This window comes from Giraffa tippelskirchi, chromosome 10, assembly GCF_054371585.1.
Source record: "Giraffa tippelskirchi isolate mGirTip1 chromosome 10, T2T-mGirTip1v1.2.pri, whole genome shotgun sequence".
Classification (NCBI taxonomy): Eukaryota; Metazoa; Chordata; class Mammalia; order Artiodactyla; family Giraffidae; genus Giraffa; species Giraffa tippelskirchi.
The window spans coordinates 5,153,652-5,174,646 of record NC_137284.1 but is presented as its reverse complement, the minus strand read 5'-3'; the positions used below and the strand labels follow the sequence as shown (position 1 = coordinate 5,174,646).

The window sequence follows — 20,995 nt, the reverse complement described above, 5'->3', positions numbered from 1 at the left end:
CTTCTTTATGGTCCAACTACCACATCCATACATGACCACTGGAAAACTCATAGCTTTGACTACACAGACCTTTGTCGGCAAAGTGATGTCTCTGATTTTTAATATGCTGTCTAGGTTTGTCATAGCTTTTCTTTTAAGGAGCAAGCATCTTTTGATTCAAGCATCTTTTGATTTCATGACTGCAGTCACTGTGCACTGTGATTTTGGAGCCCAAGAAAATAAAGTCTGTCACTTTTCCTTTTTTTCTCCATCTATTTGCCATGAAGTGATGGGACTGGATGCCATTTTAGTTTTCTTCTTTTTTGAAATGTGTACCTCCCTTCTGTAACTACGAGAAACATATCTCCCTAAATCCTTGATCTGTTTACTTACTTGATCAACTCCCTTCAATGTAACCGACTCTGTCTCTACTGCTCCCCACTAAGTGTCCTCCTCAGACTCTGACGACTTACCTTGGGAGGCACACAGCCACCTGGAAGCTCTTCTCAAGCCCCGTTGGCTCTGGCTGTGTCAGTCTTCCTTCCTGCACGAACAGCCTCCTTACCTCTCCTGGAGTCCAGTCCCTACACCTGGCCACTACTGTGTGAGTGTCCTTTGCACCTTCCTGGGGCTCTGACCGTCTCCACCAGATGCCTCCTGCATGAACAGGCTCCTCACTCAGGCTCTGCAACCCCACGCTGAGCACCTCTTGGACCCTAGTCAGGTTCTGACACCCGACATCAGTCCATACTCGCACATGAAGGACAAGTGAGAGAACCATGGTGAGTCATATGCAGCTGGAGGCAAAAGAAAAAAAGATCAATAATTCTGATCCTGCGTTGAACATTTTGATACTTTGCTCACTATAGATTTTTTTGCATTCATTTTGATTTAAAAAATGTATCAAAATGTTACTTATCTTAATTACTAGTTTTGGGGAACCGTCTCACATTTCCTACCTAAGGTAAGTGCCTCACCTGCCTTACCCTAATCCTTGCCCTGTATCTTCACTTTGCTGTAAGGTATTAGGTGCTTAGTTGCTCAGTCATGTCCGACTCTTTGCAACCCCATGGACTGTAACCCACCAGGCGCCTCTGCCCATGGGGATTCTCCAGGCAACAATACTGGAGTGGGTAGCCATTCCCTTCTCCAACGATCTTCCCAACCCAGGGATTGAACCTGGGTCTCCTGCATTTCAGGTAGACTCTTTACCATCCAAGCCACCAGGGAAGCCTCAAGTGTTTACTAGTGTAGCCATATGTTTTCTGTGTTCTCATTTGTACTCTTGGGGTTGGGCTCTGCAAAGGTTTGGGAATCACTGGAAATTCTTAGGGCTTTCCTTGTGGCTCAGCTGGTAAAGTATCCTCCTGCAGTACGAGAGACCTGGCTTCGATTCCTGGGTTGGGAAGATCCCCTGGAGAAGGGAAAGGCTACCCACTCCAGTATCCTGGCCTGGGGAAATTCTTCAGCTAATGGATGTTTCCTTCTTCCTGAGGAACTCTAGACTCAGCTCAAATATTAATCTATATTGCCTCTCTGAAGGAGATGCTTACAGTTCTTTAGTCATATTTTGTTAATATTTGAATGTGTTTTCTTTCCAAAACTTAAAGCTTTACCTCCTTACTTCTCTTCATCCCCTGTAAACAATTCTTGTCCCTCTCCTATTATTAAACGTTTGGTGCATCTTCTTCCAGAACTTTTCCCATTCTTTCATACATATACATATATATATATGTTTGTTTATTTCAGTTCAGTTCAGTCGCTGAGTCGTGTCTGACTCTTTGCAACCCCATGAACCGCAGCACGCCAGGCCTCCCTGTCCATCACCAACTCCCTGAGTCCATCCAAACCCATGTCCATTGACTCAGTGATGCCATCCAGCCATCTCATCCTCAGTCGTCCCCTTCTCCTCCCGCCTTCAATCTTTCCCATGGAGCAGGAAATAGTGACTTGAACCAACCATTTTAGAACTCTGGAACCTGACTGGACACTCATCAATCAGTGAAACTGATTAATCAGTGGATCGATTCAGAGGAAAATTTAACAGAGAGAGAAGCTGCTCTTCTTTGGTAAGAGAAAAATGTGTGCTAACCAGCTACTGCTTCCTGTTCCTCGGTCCTGCCACAGCTCTGGGGGCAGTGGCTCATGTTTCTGGAGTGGCTGGTTGGTGGCAGAGTGGGCAGCAGAATTCTCGGTTGGTGGCAGAGTGGGCAGTAGGTTTCTTGTTCTCCAAAAATGTGAGGTTGTGCATTTCAGTTGGTCTGCCAGTGCTTTGAGGGGCCAGTGCAGATACCTGCCTTGGTTTCAGCCCTCTCAGCTGCAGCAGCTTCCCCTGGCAGGATCTATGGAGAGATTCAAAGAGACGGAACCTTTATTTATTTTGGAGGAAGCCAAACATTTAAGGAAAGCTTTGTCAGGTCATTTGCTGACCACCAATTTAATAGAACAGAAGCTTCCATGACCATGCATGAGGAACATAAACTTTGCAATAATAGTCAGCAAAGTCACAAATGGATTGTTCCAGCCTCTCCAAACAAAACCCAGCAATTCCTGAGGGGCAGAAGAATCAGAGGGCTTCCCAGGTGGCGCTAGTGGTAAAGAACCTGCCTGACAATGCAGGAGATGTGAGAGATGTGGGTTCGATCCCTGGGTTGGGAAGATCCCCTGAAGGAGGGCATGAAGATCCACTCCAGTGTTCTTACCTGGAAAATCCCATGGACAGAGGAGCCTTGTGGGCTACAGTCCATAAGGTCGCAAAGAGTCAGACATGACTGAAGCGACTTAGCACACACATGCACACTGGAGAATCGGATGTATAGAGTTACTACAATAAAACATCCCTAATGTCTAGCTCTCATCTAAAACTACAGAACATAAAAATAAACAGCAAAGTATGGCCCATTCACAGAAAAAATCTTTTGATTCAATACAACCCTTAGGAAGTCTACATATTGGAATTGACAGCCAAGAACATTAAATCACTTGTCCCAAATATGCTTAAAGAACTAAAGGGAACTGTAGAAAGGAAATCAGGAAAATGATTTTGAAGAAAAGGAGAATATCAATAAAAAGATGGAAAATATAAACAAAGAGAACTAAACAGAAATTCTGAAGCTGGAAAGTATAATAATTGAAAGATTCACTAGAGCGGTTCTGTAGCAGACTTGAGCAGGCAAAGAAAAGGGTCAATGAGACAACTGAAATTATCCAGTCTGAGGGGCAGAAAGAAAAAAGAATGAGTAAAAATGAGCAGAACTTAAAAGATCTATAGGACACTATCAAACATACTAACATATGCATTGTAGGAGTCTGAGAAAGAGGAGAGAGAAAGAGGCAGGAAAATACTTGAAAATAAAATGGCTGAAAAATATCTCAAGTCTGAAGAAAGCATGAATATGCATATCCAAGAAGCTCAACAAACCCCAAGTAGGATAAATTCAAAGAGATCCACACCAAGGCATATTATAGTGAAATTGTCAAAAGCCAAGGACAAGGACAGAATTTTGAAAGCAGCAAGATCAAAGCAATTCATCACATACCAGGATCCTCAATGAGACTAACATCTGATTTAGCCTCAATAACCATGGAAGCCAGGAGATAGTGGAATAATATATATATATACATATATATATATATGTATATATATATATAGTTCCGAAAGGAAAAAAAAAAACCTGTTAACCAAGAATTCTATATCAGCAAAATTCTCCTTCAAGAATGAAGGAGAAATTAAGATATTTCCCAGGTGGCGCTAGTGGTAAAGAACCCATCTGCCAATGCAGACGATGCAAGAGAAGTGGGTTCGATCCCTGGGTCGGGAAGATCTCCTGGAGAAGGAAATGGCAACCCACTTCAGTATTCTCACCTGGAGAATCCCAATGGCAGAGTAGCCTCACTGGCTATGGTTCATAGGGTCATAGAGTTGAACACGACTGAAGCGACTTAGCATGCAAATCAATAAAAGCTGAGGGAATTTACTCCCAGAAATCCTGAAAGGAGTCCTCCAGGGTGAAATGCAATGAAACGAGACCAAAACCCAAAGCCACTGTTGTTGTTCAGTCGCTAAGTCATGTCCAACTATCTGTGACCCCATGGACTGCAGCACGCCAGGCTTCCCTGTCTTTCACTGTCTCCCGAAATTTGCTCAAACTCATGTCCATTGATTCAGAAATGCCATCCAGCCATCTCATCCTCTGCCATCCCCTTCTCCTCCTGCCCTCAATCTTTCCCAGCATCAGGGTCTTTTCCAATGAGTCGGCCTCCCCACCTGGAAATGGGCGTAAGATGAGCTCCTATGGTGTGGGGAGGCGGGGAAGCCTGTTCTGGGTGTTGAACCCCTTCTCAGTCTCCCTTTGAAGGACTCAGCTCCTCCATTCTCCCCCTTTTACCCTTTCATCATCATCTCTCACACGGGGATTCTCATCAACAAATGAATACGCTCTAGATTGCTAGCATAAAAAGGATCCCTCCTGGTCCCCTACCCACCTGCGCCCACTGCCTGGCCTGACCCGCTCCCCAGCAAACCTCCTGAGAAGGCGCCCATCGTCTCTGCCCACCTTCCTCACCTGCCTGCCTTCCTCCGCCCCCCTCACGAGGCCAATGCGGACGTCCTGGGAGGAGCAGCCACTCCTTCGCCCCTCTCTTGCCTGGCCCACAGGGCTGTCCACGGCCTCTTTCTGGGACTCTCTCGGTGGAGGAAGACACGCTTTCTCTCTCCTCCCCGTGGCCAGGTTGGTCTCCTCCTCCCCTCCCTCCCCTGACCCTAACCCTAACTGTGACCCTAGCCCCGGACCGTCTCTGCTCTGAAGGCTCCTGAGTTCTCTCTCCTGTTGGGGACCTTCCTGAATTTCAGACTTGTATCCTGTGTCCCCCTGACACCTGACAGACCTCTCAGCCTCAGCCCATCCGCAGACCTCTTGGTGGGGTGCCCAGCCCACCCCCCAAGTCCTCCCACGAGGAGCTAGGGGGGCCTCTGGTAAGTGTGTGGAAAGCGGGGTGGCGTCCTTGGGTGTGAATCGGGCTCTGTCACCCCCGCCCCACGACATCGGGAAGGTTCACCAGTCCCCCGGGCCTCAGCGTCGGGAGGGGAGGATGCTCAGGAGTCAGGATGAAACAAACTAACATATAAAGCTCCGGAAACCACACCGCCAGCATTCCAGGTCATCGAGCCAAAGACATCGGAGTCAGCCCGGCTTCTGCTCTGTGCGTGTGGGACGTGTGTAAAGAATCAGTGGCAGTCCCGCCGACTCAGCTTCTAAAACACATGCCAAGTTCACGGGTGTCTCTCCATCTGTGAGCACACCCTGGTCCATCTCCCCCGGGGGGCAGTGGAGCAACCTTTCTAGCCGCCAAGCCACCCTCCCCCACCCTCCCCCACCTGCAACCAGAAGGATCTTTCACTTGAGAGTTAAAGTGAACTCTGTCCCCCTCCTTTCTCTCCTTCTAACTTTTTATTATGGAAACTGCCAGACACACACACACGGAGCAAGTAGGGTGACCAGTGACAGGCCCCCCAACCATCTTCCATGCTCAGCGCTACTATCCTGTGTCCCCCCGACACACCGCCACGCTCCCCTCCTGCACCCCAGACAGCACATCACCTCATCTGTAAGAAGTACTACACTCAACAAAGTAGTTTGTTCAACCTACACTGTGCTGGTTTGTGGGAATTAAGTTCCCCCACCAAGGACTGAACCAGGGCTGGGTCAGTAAAAGTGCCAAGTCCTAACCTCTGGGTCACTAGGGAATTCCCAACAAAGTAACTTTTGGGATTTTGGACATCCCCCAAGTTGGATGACGTTATTCCTCGGCTAACCCTAACCCTAACCCTAACCACTAGGCAGGAGGGCGTGGTGATCGGGTTTCTGGGTGGAGGATGTTGTGGGTGGGTGGGGGGGCAGGCCGCTGGGGTCTGAGATGATTCAGGGAGATGAAAGCTGGAAGGCTCTCCAGCCTGAGACATAGTGAGTGCGCAAAAAATACCAGCTATTGTCAGTACCTGCTGGATAAACCTCGGCCTCCCTTTTTAAGCAGAGTTGCAGGAATAAAAAGTGGCTGAGTGTGAATTGTCTGCCCCAAGTAACCCAGCTGGTGGGGCTACAGGACAGAAGTCCCCGAGTGTGAGTTTACTGCACATTCCTGAACCCTGGCTTGGCTTTGTCCTGCAGGGAGACAGTTACAGGCACAAATGATGCAACGCCACCAAGAGCATTGCGTCCACCACAAGGCAGGCCCGGTCTAGCAGTGAGTGGGCGAGTCCTTCCAGTGTGGGGTGACCGGGAAGGCGTCCCCAGTGCCAGGCCGGGGATTCCCTCACCCCCAGCAAGGCTGGGCAGGGGGTGGGTGCAGTCGGGTGGAGGAGGACCCAGCGCTTCCGGCCAGGGCCAGCACCCAGAGTGAAGGAGGGCGGCTCTGCCACCAGGGGGAGCCCAGGGACTTCGCCGGTTTGCGGACTCGGGGCTGCGCCAAGAGGAATGCGACAGCCGCCGCAGGGTGGCCGGTATTTGCAGACAGACAGACCCACCCGGGGTGAACCCTGTCCCACTTGGAGGGTGACCTTGGGCAAGCCACTTGGCCTTCACGTGCTTCACTTTCCGCACTGTGAAGGGAAGAAATCGCTTTCTGGGACCAAGCCCCGAATCTGACGCATCTCACCTTCACCTTCTGGCACCTTGCCCTCGGCCTCTCATCCATAGAACTGGGAGCCTGCTCCTCCCCAAAGCAGCCACAGCCCCTGCCGCTGGAGCAAAGAGCTGGGGAAGAGGCTCCGAGCCCCTCTGCCAGGCAGCCCCCCGGCCCCAGCATCCCCAGCGGGTCGGGCATCCCGTGATGTCTCCTCTCTCCTTCTCACGATCACCCTTCAGATCTCAAGCTGGGGGGGTGGGTGTGTGGCAGCTGCACGCCTGAACCCCCAGTTGGCTGGCAAACAGCAGGCACTGAATAGGTCTGAAGGGACTTTCCACCTGGCCACCTGCAGGCCGGTGGCCTCCGGGCAGGGGACAGTCTGGGCTCAGACGCGCAGCCTCTGGAGTGGAAGGCCTGCGTGGAGGGATCCCGTGTGCTCTCCATCTCCTGCAAGCCTTCCTGAGACTCGCCCCTCCCCTCAGGCTCTGCTGGGGGCCAGGACCCCCTGGAAGGTTTGCTCTGGCCTGGAAGGCCCGGCCTGGCAGTTTGGTCTTCATCCTGGGAAAGACTGTTGGCAGGGACAGAGGTGGTCAGGCTTGTATTTGGAGGCTGCCCTGGCTGCAGGGTGGAGGACAGCTGGGGAGGAATGGGCTGGTGGTGGTGGGGCCCCAGGTAGGGCAGGAGGAAGGACTCAGGCCGTGAGAGGCCCAATCACAGGAAAGCTCGGGATGGCCAGCTGCACTCGAGGCTGAAGCCTGGGTATCCAGCTCAGGTAAGCGGCGATGCTGTTGGCTTTAAGAAGAACCCTGGGGGCCAATCACGTCCCTAGGGGCTGCTGCTGAGCTTGGCCTTGCACGTTATGGATTTGCGGTCCGCCAGCAGGAGCCCCAGACTCAATGGATGTGAATCTGAGCAAACTCCGGGAGATAGCGAAGGCCAGGGAAGGCTGGGGTGCTGCAGTCCATGGGGTCACAGTCAGACACGACTCAGCGAGCGAACAACAAAAAAAAGGAGCCAAAACGATGGGAATGGGACCCTAGGAGGGAGGAGTAGAGAGCACAGTGGATTCTTCGGACGAAAAGACTTGGAATCCCAGTTGGGGCAGGGGGATTGGTGAGCCCTGTGACACTCCACGCCCCCATTCCTTGGAGGCAGAGGCCCCTGGTCACAAGCTAAGGATGAAAGCCAGCCCTGCGGGTTGCCCCTTGTCCTACATCCCTGCAAAGGAACACGGCGCCCAGTGTGCTGTGGTTCACATGGGGGTCTGGGCTCTGTCCATCGAGTGACTCAACCAGACAGGGTGTGGAGCCTGCCCTTGGCAGGCCAGTACTGTCATGCTGCTGGGGTGATGCTGGCAGAGAAAGGTCCTCCGCTAAATCCCCCGATTGTCCACCCTTACATGCAGAGCTGCCTGTTCTCGGCAGAGGTGACTTCTCAGACCTGAGGACGGAGCTGCAGGCTGGCCTGGAGCTCTGGTCAGTGAGGCTGACATCTTCTCAGCCACAGTTGGAGTGCCAGCACCTGGGATCAAAGAGCAGATGGGCTCAAGCGTATGATGGGTCTGCTGGGGTAGGGATCCCAAAACAGAGGCGCATAGGCTGGTGGGGGGCTTCGCAGGTGGCTCAGTGGTAAAGAATCTGCCTGCCAAGGCAGGAGACGTGGGATCAATCCCTGGGTCGGGAAGATCCCCTAGAGGAGGAAATGGCAACCCACTCCAGTCTTCTTGCCTGGAAAATCCCATGGACAGAGGAGCCTGGCGGGCTATAGTCCATGGAGTTGCAGAGAGTCGGATGCGACTGAGCCTGTATACACAGCAGAGGCTAGTGGGGGCCCAGCTACTGGAGGAACAGCTCAGCTGTTGCGGAAGGAAAGGGGGCTGCTGGGCCCACTGGACCAACCAGTGAGAGAGAGGGGCTGGGGAAACCCCGGGTGGAGCTGGAGGACAGGGGAGGACTGTTCGGATCCCGCCATCCCTGCTCTGTATATTCCTCCACCCATGGCTCTTATGTTATTTCAGATGGTTTGGGAGTTCACTGTCTTCGTGTTTTGTCTGTGTGTTCAGTCACTCAGTCGTTCGTGTCCAACTCTTTGTGACTCCATGGACTGTACCCTGCCAGGCTCCTCTGTCCGTGGGACTCTCCAGGCAGGAATACTGGGTGGGTTGCCATTTCCTCCTCCAGGGGATCTTCTCAATCCATAGATGGAACCCACGTCTCCTGCCTTGGCAGGTGGATTCTTGGCCCACTGAGCTATCAGGGAAGGCCCTGTCATTGTCTCTTATTATGCACCATTTGAAATTCTTTTTTGGAGGCAGAATGTAAATAGGAGGATCCAGACACGCAGGCCTGGGCTCAGGAGACCCCCGTGACGGGGAAACTGGTGTCTCCAGGTAGAGTCTCCTCCTCAGGGCTCAGAGTTGTTGAGAAAGCAAGAGTCAACCCCGCTCCTGGAATCTTGCCAGGCAGCATGACCCCGGGGCTACGACAGACGTGACTGTCTTCCCATTTCACAGGACACAGTCCCCACCAGTCCCCCTTTGCTACAAGTCACACAGCTCATCAACAGGGCTTGGAAACCTGGTCTCACGTGCTGCGGGCCAGCTCTCACTGCCTTGGGCAGGTAGGCGGCGAGGCCCGAAAGCCCAGTGCGGTCTGGGCAGCTGTAAAACAAAGCTGTTAAGCAAAGAGCCGGCCTCTGGAACTGGTGAAGCTCTGACTCTGGCCCTCAGCCGGTGAGTGAGGTCTCCTCTGTGTCTCGGTGGTCCCGCCTCTAAAACGGGGCTCAGGGTGCTGGTGTCCTGGGGTGTGGGTGGGCGCTGAGTTACATGCGCTGAGCACCAAGACAGTGTGTGGCGCGTGACAAGCGCACAGTGTGGGCTCTGGGGGGACGTGGGCCCTGGCCTCGGGCTCGCTCGGCCTTGGAGCTCCCCTGGGTTCTGGGGTGACCTGGGATGCAGTGTTGGTCAATGACAGCCCACAGCACCACCTGACTGGGCTCCCACGTGGCCAGAGCACAGTGAGCTGTGCGGGGTCCCCGAGAGACGGGTCTGGGCAGATCCCACCCACCTGGTTACGCCGTGTAGCTCACACGTGGCTTACGTGTCGCACTCGGCTCTCCTATTCAAACCAGGCTCCACGCGTCCACCACGTCACGGTCCCGAGAAAGGAGGATTCGAGGAAAGGGCTCATGTCCATGCAGTGCCAGGGACCCTCAGAGGCGGAGGCTCCTCCCACCCAGGCTCGGGCAGGGACAGGCCTAAGAGCGAAGCCTAGGAGAGCAGCAGACACAGCCCACGTCCAGGGCCTCTTGGTACATTCACCGTCAACAACGTTGTACGCCATCGCACAATCTCGAAAAGACTCCCCCGGGTGTGATGGGGGCAGGACACAGCCCACACAAATGGAGGGACGCGGTCTGAGTGGAAAGGGGTCATTGCTTTAATTCAGGTCAGGACCCACCCCGGGGGCGCCGCCCACCCCATCCTGAGGCAGAATCACTGGTCCCGTGTCAACACGATCGTTACAAAAATAAATATGAAAAAAGCAGCCGCTCTTTAGTGATCGTGGAATTAATCTTGACAGCTATTAAATGTGTTTAAGCATCTGGCATGTCTCCTAAATTGCACCAAAAGAATCTGGAAGCACTTGGTTTGGCCTCAGGGGCAACCTGGAAGGGGGGCCGGGGGGGCCCAGCCCCAGGCCCGGCCCGCAGGTTACATCTCGGAGTCGGCGTACATGCCGTTGATGAGATAGTCCACCTGCGTGTAGTCCTTCTTCCTGTAGCTCTCGTAGGCCTGCAGGGCGAACAGGATCAGGACCGTGATGAAGAGGGTGACCCCCAGCAAGAGCACCGCCAGCAGGAAACTTCTGTTCACAGAGGACAGGGCCAGGGGCTCGCTGGAGACCACCAGGTACCAGCCCTGGGTGCTGGGCTGGCACGAGTCTGTGGGTGGCACCTTGGAGTCCCCGGGGGTCGGCCTCGGGGAAGTAGTACCAGGTGTGGCCGCAGGCTCAGCCTGCTCCAGTGTCTGAGTCGTGCCCGGCCCTGCGGCCCCCTGCGTGGATGTGGCAGGGCTGGGCTGTGCCGTGGGGTTTGTGGCCTCCACCGCAGGGGCCAGGCTGGTGTGAGGTGTGGAGGCTGCCGCTGTGCTGACAGTCGGCTCAGGGGCCTCGGTCGTGTTGCCCACGGTTGTGGACACGGAAGCTGCAGGGGCGGAGGCGGGCTCCAGGGTTGTGTTTAAGAGGGTGGGTGCGGGCCTCCGAGCCACGTCATCCACAGTCCGGGGCGTCGGCGTCAGCGCCTGGACGGTGGGGCCCTGCGCAGACACACTGGGCGCTCGGGGACTCAAGGGCATCAGGCTGGCTGTGGAGAGGCTGGCGGCGGGCCCGGGAGGACCATGTGAGCCTGTGGGGCTGCGGACGCTTGCAGGGGCCGTGGTAGTGGCCTGGGCACTCATGGCCGGTGTGGCCAGTGTGGGCGTGGCGGGCGGCATGGCCGTCACTGGCCTAGACGACGTGCTGTTGCCGGGCGCCCACGTGCCGGGTGAGGACGGGGTCCTCCAGGCAGACGCCGGGGCGGGCGGTGTGGGTGCCCTGGAGGCGGCTCCGGCCCAGGTCCCTCCAGCCATCGCAGAAGTGCCCACATCTGTCCTGTGTGTTGTCCCTGCTGTGACTGCAGGAGAGGTGTGGTTGCCTCTCCAAGTCCCTCTGGTCAGCGTGATGGGAGACGGTGTCGCCGGGGTCATTCTTTCAGCTGTTCTGTTCAAGACTCTGGTCACTGTTTCCACGGATGAATTTTTCTCCGAATGGTCCCACGTCCGGTTGAGGACTGTGTACCGTTAAGAGTCAGAAAAGGAGAAAGACAGATGATTGTCTTCTCATTAGAGAAGTGGGTTACTCAGGTGGATTATTCAGAGCTGGTCTCAGTTTCCGGCCCGTGGGGCTGGCCGGGGAGGACGACAGTGACGTGGGGCCAGGTTTCCCTCTTAGCTCACCGCGCACCTCTGGCCTGCAGCCCGTCACATGGGTGCTCGGTGCTGTGGTTTAAAAACTCCTTTGCTCTCTGAACCCCAAATGCACGGAAGACTGCAGAGCTTGACCCTTTGATCCAATTCCCAAAATCTCAAAGTTTTACATCACAGGTGTGATTCACCGTTAAAAAAAAAATCTATCCGACACACACCCAGATGCCCAGATATTCACACTATGCCACAACTCTCGGCTTCATGGAAGGACTTACAGAGAGGTTTCTGGGGATGGACAGCACCTGGCACAGAGGAGAAGTGCAACTAAACGTGATGTTTGGGTCGACCAACTCCCCAGTAAAGAGTGGGTTTATAGAACAAATGAATTTTGCAGGACCCAGTGAGTAACCCTCACAGGGCTCGGAGGCTGGATCCCATGTCGGCCAGACGAGCCTTCCCAGCCCAGCCCCCGGGGCCCCGGCAGGCCTGTCCAGCAGACGTACGGCTCTCTCACTTACATGGATGCTCAGACGTGTGCAGGCTTTCGGATAAGGACCAGGAGGAAACCCAAACGAGCACGAGGGCTGTCCACATCTTGCAGGTGGGCCGCAAGCGAGGCTGGGCGGTCCCCGAGGCTCCCAGCCGGCCGCACCTCAGGCTGCTAAGGGCTCCCTGCTGCTTGGCTGAGGGACCTACAGTCAAGACAGCAGGCGTCTGGTCAGGAACGCGGGGGCAGAGGCTCCTGTCACGGGTGAGGGAGGGCTCTGGTGGGCCGCAGGCTGCAGACCCAGCCAGATGTCCTCCTGGGCCTGGCATGCGGGAAGAGCGTGCTGGTTCTCAGTCTGGGGATCGGCCCGGTGCCGGCTTTCATGGGCTTAGAGCACTTCTTGATCCAATTTCACCACGAGTCCCACCATCCCACCCCAGAGTTCAGAATATGAAAGAGCAGGAGAGAGAAGGTATAAAGACTTCCAGTTACCAAGATCACCCAAGTCCTCCTCAACGTCTCCTGCAGCCTGCAGGACCTGTGATGGCTGACTGTATGGGGAGATGCCACGAGCAGCCACCCATTACCCATCTGTCATCTGGCCACCCATCCCTCCGTCCAGCACGCCCCGAGTGAGTGCCTGCTCATATGCCAGGCAGCACACTCGGGACAGAAAGACGAGAGCCACACGACTCTCTCCTCCAGAGGGAGGCACAGAAGTGTGGTCACCGCAAGCTGGTGCCACTGCAGAGCAGAGCGTGACTCAGGGTCGGGAACCAGCGAGGGGATGGCACCTGGGAAGGCTGTGAAGGTGGAGGAGGCGGCTGGCCCTCCGTGCGGAGGCCCCAGAGGTGAGTGGGAGGGGACTGGGTGCTGCGGGGCCCAGAGCGGGCATGGAATTCAGCTGGTGGGGGCTGGGGCAGGGTGCTGGGCTAGTTTCCTGGGTGCCACCTGGGCCATGTTCTGAAAGATGGATGGGATCCACCTATTGGGAAAGGGGTGGGGGAAGTGGGTAGAAGGGGGCGGCCAGTGACGACAGCGGGGACCAGGGGACGGTGTGGTGAGACCTGGGGATAAACTAGAGAGGGGCAGGCACGGCTTGGATTTGGGGGTGGGGGGATGGGAGTCCCTGTAGGTCCGTCCGAGGCAGCGGTGTGGCAAGTACACACAGGGGTTTCAGGCGACGGGCATCTGGGGTGGTGATGCAGGCGGGAGGGAGCGAGGCCCGAGGAGGCCGAGACTCAGCCCGGGGGTTCCACGGTGAGGGACAGAGGGCGGGCTGAGTGGGCCCGCTCGCAGAAGCCCCAGTCTCCGAGGGTGACGGTGCAGCTGCGGGGACTCAGAGAGGCCCCACCGCAGCTGAGCGTCAGCAGAAGGAGGGCTGGGCACAGCCAGGACTGGCTTCCCGGGCGCATGGGGTCTCCCCACGCTCACCCCGGTCTCTCCCACATGCCAGCACTCTCCCGTCCCTCGCTGCAGGCAACCGAGGGGCCTGGCAGCCTTTAGGGTCCTGTCACTTCATGCCCTGCTGGTCCTGGGTGGGCCCTGAGCCTGTTCTCAGCCCCGCCCAACAGCCAGAGTCCCACATGGAAGCCCGGGCCCTCCCTGGACAGGGGCCCAGCCGTGTGCACCCTGGGTTAGTCACGCAACCCTGCACTCCACAAAGGCCCAGGGTAGGCGGAGCACAGGCTGCTGGAGTCTGGGGGCAAGTGAGGGGACTGGGGTCCTGGAGGGTGCCCCCCACAAGCAGTCCTGCCCGCAGGCACCCTAGGCAATCAGCACGAAGCTCTGGAGTTCCACAGAACATCTTGGAAGGGAGCCTTCAAGTCACCCTGAGGGAAACATGCTGACCGACTCCTCGCCCAGCATGATGCTAAGTGCTGTTCTCCACGGTCCGGCGGCCGGGCTGGCTCCCTGGCCTCCCAGCAGCCCCGAGAGTCACCTTCAAGCATCTCCATCCTGGCCCTGCGCCATCTGCCACCCCACAGCTGCCACAGAGATGTCTGTAACCCACAAAGCCCACCCTGCCTCCGCTGCTTAAACCCCTCATCTCCCAGGATAATTCCAAAGCTTACTGACCAGGGATTTTGGCAGGAACTAACGCCTGTGGCTGGCGATTTGTCAGGTAAGTGAATACTAAAATGTAACCCTGAATATTCATTGGAAGGACTGATGCTGAAACTGAAGTCCCAATACTGTGGCCATTTGATGCAAAGGGCTAACTCACTGGAAAAGACCCTGATGCTGGGAAAGATTGAAGGCAGGAGGAGAAGGGGATGACAGAGGATGAGACGGTTGAATGGTATCACCGACTCAATTGATACAAGTTTTAAGCAACCTCCAGGAGATGGTGAAGGACAGGGAAGCCTGGCGTGCTGCAGTCCACGGGGTCACAAAGAGTCAGAGACGACTGAGCAACTGAACAGCAATGTGTGGGTAACAGAAGACACATTAATACGTCTCTGGTTAGTAAGCTGTCAGCATGGCGAGGCAGCCTTCCATGTCCGACCCTCGGCCCCTCCTGGATGCGCCCACTCCCACCAGACGCACGAAAGACCTGCAGTTCCCCGCCCGCCCCTGTGCAACATAAAGGGGCACCTTGGGGTGGCTTTCTGCCTCCTGTGAGCAGCGGGGGCATTGCAGAGTGGTCCCAGGACTGGGAAAAAATCCCCTCAGAGCACAAACTCTGCTGGAAGGCTGTGCTCCGCGCCCCCCCACCCCCACCCCAGGCTTCTAACCAAGTGTCACTAACTTCAGTTTAGCCTCACGGCGCACTTTCCCGCCACAGGTGTCCCGTCAGGGTTCCTGGGGTCTCACAGGTGTCAAAAGGTCCCTAGGCCCTAGCAACCACAGATTCGCATCTGCTTTCTCCAGTGCGAAAGGCATCCTTTGTTCTGACAGAAACACGTGGGGGTGGGGTGGGCAGAGAAGAAATAGACCAATGTCTTGAGTGAGGACTGAACCAGGGAGGTTTCAGGCACAAAGAGCTCACACACCACCCCCACCCCCACCCGTCCGCGGCTGAGGCAGACGCAGCTGGACTCCCCGTAAATAAATGTACTGAAACGGCTCTCTCTTCATCCAGTCACACCCAGCAAGTGCATTGACAATACTCTCCCCCACCGAGCCCCACATGCTCCCCATCTGAGCCCTGGATCTCAGGGTTTCCAGAATGTACCCCGGGCCTTAGGGCCTTCTGCTGCCCCCTCACTATGAATCTCGAGAGCAGGGTCAGCAAGCTTTTTCCTGTGAGAAGCTCGACTGCAAATATTTCAGACTCTGTGGGCCATATGGTCTCTCTTGGCTACTCAAGTCTGCAAAAGCAGGCATGGACCCTAGGCAGGTGATGGGTGTGGCTGTGTCCCAATAAAACTTTATTTACAAAGACAGGCAGTGGGTGGGACATGGCCACCCCCGGCCCTGGGACTTCACTGAGCTTCAGAGCTGACAGTTAAAGCAGGAGGAACTGATTCAAGGGGCTGAACGGATATCCTCCATCTGTCCAGCTCCTCACCCCGGAACAGACATGGACCGTCCCATTCTCGGTCAGCGACGGCCTCCAGGCAGTATCTTCCTGGGGCCCCTTCTGCTATGAGAGGCCCCCTCTGCCCCCCACATTGTTTAGATGCAGCCCAAGGGGCTCCCACAGTTTTGTGGTGTCACAACACGAGGCCTAGAGAGAACCTCCCAGAAACAGAAGATGGCCAGAGGACCACACGTTTCCCATCCCCACCGGGGGAGCCCTGTCCGGGGCCACCAGAGAAGGCAGAGGCTCCGACAGTGCAGCGCCACCAGTCAGGAGTCCTGGTCAACTGGATGGCTCAGCCCTCTGATGTTCGCTCTTTCTTTTGCCCACCCTGACCCTGCAAAGCCCCCACGGGGCAGTTTCTGGGCTCCCTGTCCTGTCACCGAGCAGGGGCCCTGACCGCGGGCCTTGGACACTCACGAGAGGCAGCTGCTCAGGGCGCGTTCCCAGGCTGGGCCATCTTCCTTGGAGAGCTGAGGGCTTGGCACTGAGGGCTCGCAGAGTGAGCTCTGGCTTTGCGGGAGGCGAGGGCAGCTTTGCGGGGCACTCCCAGGCCATGGCACGCTCTACGGCACAGGTGGGATCCAGGCAGATGCTCCACTCTGGTAAAAGATGCATCTAGGGTTTGAAAAAGAGTAAGTGCTCCTTAGGAAAAGCAGGGGGTAATATCCAGTGAGAAGGGAGGCATCTTCCTGGGAGCCAACCGAAACGTCAGAGAAGTCCAGAATACAGTTGAAAAGATATGAACCAGCAGGCATGATTCTGTCATTGATGAATATATGATACACACTCAGGAAGAGATGCAAGAAACTCACCACTTTCAAGAGCGGCAGACACGAGTGGGTGGTGATGCCTGAGGACCACCACTGGCTGGCTCACTATCACAGACACCCACAGGCACCTGTGCCAACCAGGACGCTGTGGGGCCCCTGGGCACACGGATCTTTTTGTCCCCCATTTCTTATAGGCAAGACTCCAGACTCCATGACCTTCTCTCAGTTCCAAATGGCCTCACAGTTGCTAAGCACAGGAGGCACATCGATGAAAGGCAAGACTAATGGACCTGAAAGATTCATCAAGGTCAGGAGCGGGCCCACCCTGCACACACCCTGGTCTTGTCAGCAACCTCACCCTTTTGAAACTTTGCAGAAGTTACTGCCTTGTTCCTTATCACATCCCCAAGCCTGACTGTAACCTCTTCCTACTCACCAGGGAAGGGGGCACAATTCTTAAGGCACTAGCTTACTGTGCTCCCCCTTTGCATGGCAAGGTAAGAAAGCCACTCTTTCCTTCTCCTCCATGACTCTGTCTCTGTATCTCGTTTGGCCTTGGTGCACAGAGAGTCAAGGTTTTGGCAACATACACACAAACATGCACAGGCAGTCACACTCATGCACACAGATACACATGCACTCTTATCCATGTCCACAAGGCAACACATGCATGCCCACTGCCCTGCGTGTACACGTGCAATCATACCTGTACACGTGTGCAACCACACACAAAGTTACATACACGAGGTGAGTGTGCTCATGGAGCATCTCTCAAGCTATCTCAGGGAACTCCACGGGTCTCTCGGGAAACCTCTGACGGCTCCCATCACCGCCTCTTCCCCCAGCCAGTGCGGCTGGTGATCACTGCTAGAGAGACAGGAATTGGCCGCTGTGTAGAGTCAAGAGCAGGCCCTTGTGCCATGACTTCATCCCTCTGGTATGGTACAGCCCCCACCTTCCAATCCCGTATTCTAAATGTCAAGATTCCCCTGTTGGAACCTGTGCTAATCGAAGTTTACCCACAGTGGAAAGTGAAAGTGAAGTCGCTCAGTCGTGTCCAACTCTTTGTGACCCCCGTGGACTATAGCCCACTAGGCACCTCCATCCATGGGATTTTCTAGGCAAGAATACTGGAGTGGGTTGCTATTTCCTTCTCTGAGGGATCTTCCCAATCCAGGGATTGAACCCGGGTCTCCCGCATTGCAGGTAGACGCTTAACCGTCTAAGCCACCAGGGAAGCCTGATGGAGAAACCATCACCAAGACTTAGAATCTGGTTTCCCCTGCAGAGGCTTTTGGTATTGTTCAGTCGCTCAGTCGTGTCTGACTCTTTGTGACCCCATGGACTGCAGCACACTAGGCTTCCCTGTCTTTCACCATCTCCCAGAGTTTGCTCAAACTCATGTCCACTGGGTCAATGATGCTTTAGTGAGCCTTAAAGAAGGGTCTGGCCAATTATTCTCATTATCTGGTGTAGGAAGACTGGGCAGGTCAAGGTCTCAAAAAGAGACCCTCAGAGCAGGAAGGAAATGGTGTTAAGTAGGAGAGAAAGCCAGGAGGAAAGACAGGAGGTTAGGCTGGTGCTGAGAGTTCTCATTTTCAGGGCTCAGCTCCTCACGAGCTGTGCAGGGAAAGGCCAGGAGCCAGGCAACACTCCATGAGAAAGGCACCCTCAGATGTGGCCCTGGGCGCCAACTTCATGATCCTTTTCTGGTCCTTGACTTTGTGCTGCCTCTTAGCATCTCCCACTTCTGATTTCTGTGCTCTCAATCTTGGCTTGATTTTAAACTTTTTTGAAACTGTGATATACAGGGTGCTGCATGCAAGTTACCTGAAATCAGACTCCAAATTGCTTAATTCCTTTTTCTGGCTTACACAGGTTCCTGCGCCCAACACAAGTGTTACCTGCCACATTCCATCACACTAGTAACTTATTTATCAGCGGCAGCAGCAATGTGACTCCAAGCTGGAGAAATGACACACACCAAGGAATAGGGGTTGCAGAAACAAACACAGGGCAAACCACTGACATCTGTCCTGACACGTCACCTGGCTGAACTTTGGTATCAGAATGCAAGGAACACAGGCGTGTGGTTTTGTGTCTTTAGACATTGTCCTGGGTTCCAAAGGATGTGTGTCTGTGGCAGATGGGAAGCTGGAGAGCTGGAGAGCATCTTAATTATATTGCTTCCTTCCAGGCTTCTGGAGTTTGGGGTATGATGCTAATTGCTGATCAAGAGCCTAATTTTTGCTTGCCACATGGGTAAATTCCACATTCCTTTGTCCATCAGGCAAGTCTGGCCTATAAGCTGAACATCTGTATTGAAATTTTAGGGATGATTCCTCCAGGGAGGGGAAAAAAAAACAATATTATTAAAGGCAGATTTCTAAGTAGGTATTTATGTCTTATGGCAAACCATGTGGATGCTGGTTCCTCATACTAGCTTAACAGCGAATGGCAGAGACTAAGCGGCTACCCAGACTCACGTGGGGGAGGCAGGCAGGCTAAGTGGAAATGCATAAGCCCCTCCCAGGTAGAGAGGGCTTGGGGGAGGCCTGGGTCGCCTGAAAGGGCCAACTCTGTCGTGAGGGCAACACTTCCGGGGGCCCAGCCTTGGGCCGGGCAGGACCTTTTCAGCTCCCCACCCATCCGGGTGTGTCCCAACTTTCCCTCCTTCGCCCCCAAACTGGACCTACCGCGTCTCTTCTTCTCCTGGTTCGGGGTCCTCTTAAGGACCCCTTTTGCCTCCTGCCTCTTGGGCTCCCCCATCCCCGCTCCTTCCCCCAGCTGACTCCTTCTTTCGATCCTTCCTCTCCTCCTTCCTCACCTCCAATCGTCACCAGCGTGCACCCCGTGTCCCCGTTCATCTTGTCGCTGCCTCCCTCCTCTGCCCCTCGAGTCCCCCATGCACCCCACCTCCCCCTCTCCGCCCCCAAGCCGGTACAGGCAGCAGTGACAACAGCTCCCCGGAACAGCAGGGAGGCCCGCTTACCCGGGCGCGGCAGGCCTTACGGCGGCCCAGCGGCCCTCGGGCGGCAGGGAAGCGCCCGCGGTCCGGCGTGGGGACGTGGCCGGCAGCGGAGCCGCGGGACCAGGTGCCAAGACTGCTCAGGGCAGCCGCCCCAGCTTAGCCCCACCCCGCCCGCCCCGGAGGTGACGTCACGGGAGGGCGTGCCGGGTGGGCGGGGCAGCCTTGGACGACCTCGGAGCCCGACCCCCGAAACGAGGGGCGCTGCCGGAGGCGAGCCGGAAGTGAGGGGCGTGGCCGCACCAGGGCCACGCCCACCGCGGGAGGCTCAGGTTACACCTCCAGCACGGCCGGAAGTGGCTATTTTGGACCGGTCTCTGCCGGAAGTGGGGTTCTGGGGCTGTGCCACCTGGCCGCGGACACCGCCCTGTCCGACCGAGGGTCTCGGAGAGGGGCACCTCAGACCTCCCTCGGCGGCGTGGCTGTGCCACGTGTCCGCCCGCGTGCCACAGACTTTATCCAGGCCCAGGGGCCAGCGCTGGGACTAAGTAAGAGTAGAGATGGCCACCCGTGTATCTTGAGTGCTTGCACGCGCCAAGCCCGGAGCTTGGTTCAGTGACTTGACTCTGCAGTAACCCTGTGACACGCTTCGCACCCGTTTTACAGACGCTGAAACTGAGGCTCACAGAATGTTCTTTAACTGTGAGCCGTGAATAACGGTGGGGCAAAATGAAGTACAGAGTAAAGCTGACGGGACTTGACCTTCGTTAGAAATAGGCTTTGAGGGGTGAGACAGAGGCTCAAGAGGTATTGGTGGTGGTGGTTTAGTCGCCAAGTCATGTCCGACTCTTGCGACTCCATGGACTGTAGCCTGCCAGGCTCCTCTGTCCATGGGATTTTCCAGGCAAGAATACTGGAGTTAAGCTGCTGTGCCCTCCTCCAGGGGATCTTTCTTACCCAGGGATCGAACTGGGGTCTCCTGCATTACAGGCGGATGATTTACCGACTGAGCTATGAAGGAAGAGGTTTTGGATGTATGTATATACTTATGGCTGATGTATGTATATACTTGGGCTTCCCTAGTGGCTCAGATGGTAAAGAATCTGCCCGCAATGCAGGAGACGTGGGTTCAGTCTCTGTGTCAGGAAGATCCCCTGGAGAAGGAAATGGCAACCCATTCCAGTGTTCTTGCCTGGAGAATCCCATGGACAGAGGAGCCTGGTGGGCTACAGTCCATAGGGTCTCAAAGAGTCGAACATGACTGAGCAACTAAGCACAGCACACAAATACATGGAAAGGCACTAAATCATTGACTTGAGATGTCTGGTTTTCTTTAATTAACAGTAATCTTTTGATGTTCCAACTCCCTGGTTTTTGTTGCTGAAACTCCTATATCTCTTGGCTCCTCCCTTACCTCTTCGGGGCAGTATCTCAGAATTTTCTGTGATGCTGTGTCCTTGGCTTAAGTCTTCAGTTTTGTCCGTCAAATAAAACATAATTCTCAACTTGTAGGTTGTATGTTTTTTTCAGTCAGCAGGGCCCTGGGCTGAGAAACTAAAAGGGACACAGAAAGCTGGGGGTGTGTGAGGACAAGGTCAGCTAGCCAGCTGGGAGCCCTGGGAGCACCTGAAACTCAATTTAGTGGTGGCACCGCCCAGTACCCCATGGTTTCAGG

The 20,995-nt window shown here is 55.2% G+C and overlaps 1 protein-coding gene across 12 annotated transcripts; it reads right to left on the bottom strand.

Moving 5' to 3' along the window:
• Positions 1 to 10,018: 10,018 nt before the first annotated feature.
• C10H11orf24 (chromosome 10 C11orf24 homolog) lies at positions 10,019 to 19,476 on the bottom strand. 12 transcript variants are annotated; one of them, XM_081531837.1, is made up of 7 exons: positions 19,345 to 19,476; positions 18,183 to 18,317; positions 17,095 to 17,216; positions 16,395 to 16,642; positions 16,000 to 16,197; positions 12,085 to 12,258; positions 10,019 to 11,430 (listed from the first exon to the last, which is right to left on the bottom strand). In XM_081531837.1, the coding sequence occupies exons 6-7, from the start codon at positions 12,158 to 12,160 to the stop codon at positions 10,316 to 10,318; spliced, it is 1,191 nt and encodes a 396-aa protein (XP_081387963.1). In that variant the 5' UTR covers positions 12,161 to 12,258; positions 16,000 to 16,197; positions 16,395 to 16,642; positions 17,095 to 17,216; positions 18,183 to 18,317; positions 19,345 to 19,476; the 3' UTR covers positions 10,019 to 10,315. The 12 variants fall into 12 exon arrangements, with proteins under 12 accessions (XP_081387963.1, XP_081387960.1, XP_081387959.1 ...); XM_081531834.1 differs by lacking the exon at positions 16,395 to 16,642 and having other exon boundaries at positions 17,059 to 17,219; XM_081531833.1 differs by lacking the exon at positions 16,395 to 16,642 and having other exon boundaries at positions 17,095 to 17,219.
• Between the last annotated feature and the right edge of the window lie 1,519 nt (positions 19,477 to 20,995).

What these genes read in the sequence shown, in the direction of transcription:
- C10H11orf24 (XM_081531834.1), bottom strand. Translation starts at nt 12,160, where the DNA reads ATGTGGACAGCCCTCGTGCTCGTTTGGGTTTCCTCCTGGTCCTTATCC. An exon ending in GCACACGTCTGAGCATCCAT is followed by an intron (nt 11,431 to 12,084) that starts GTAAGTGAGAGA and finishes AACGGTACACAG; the next exon opens with TCCTCAACCGGACGTGGGAC.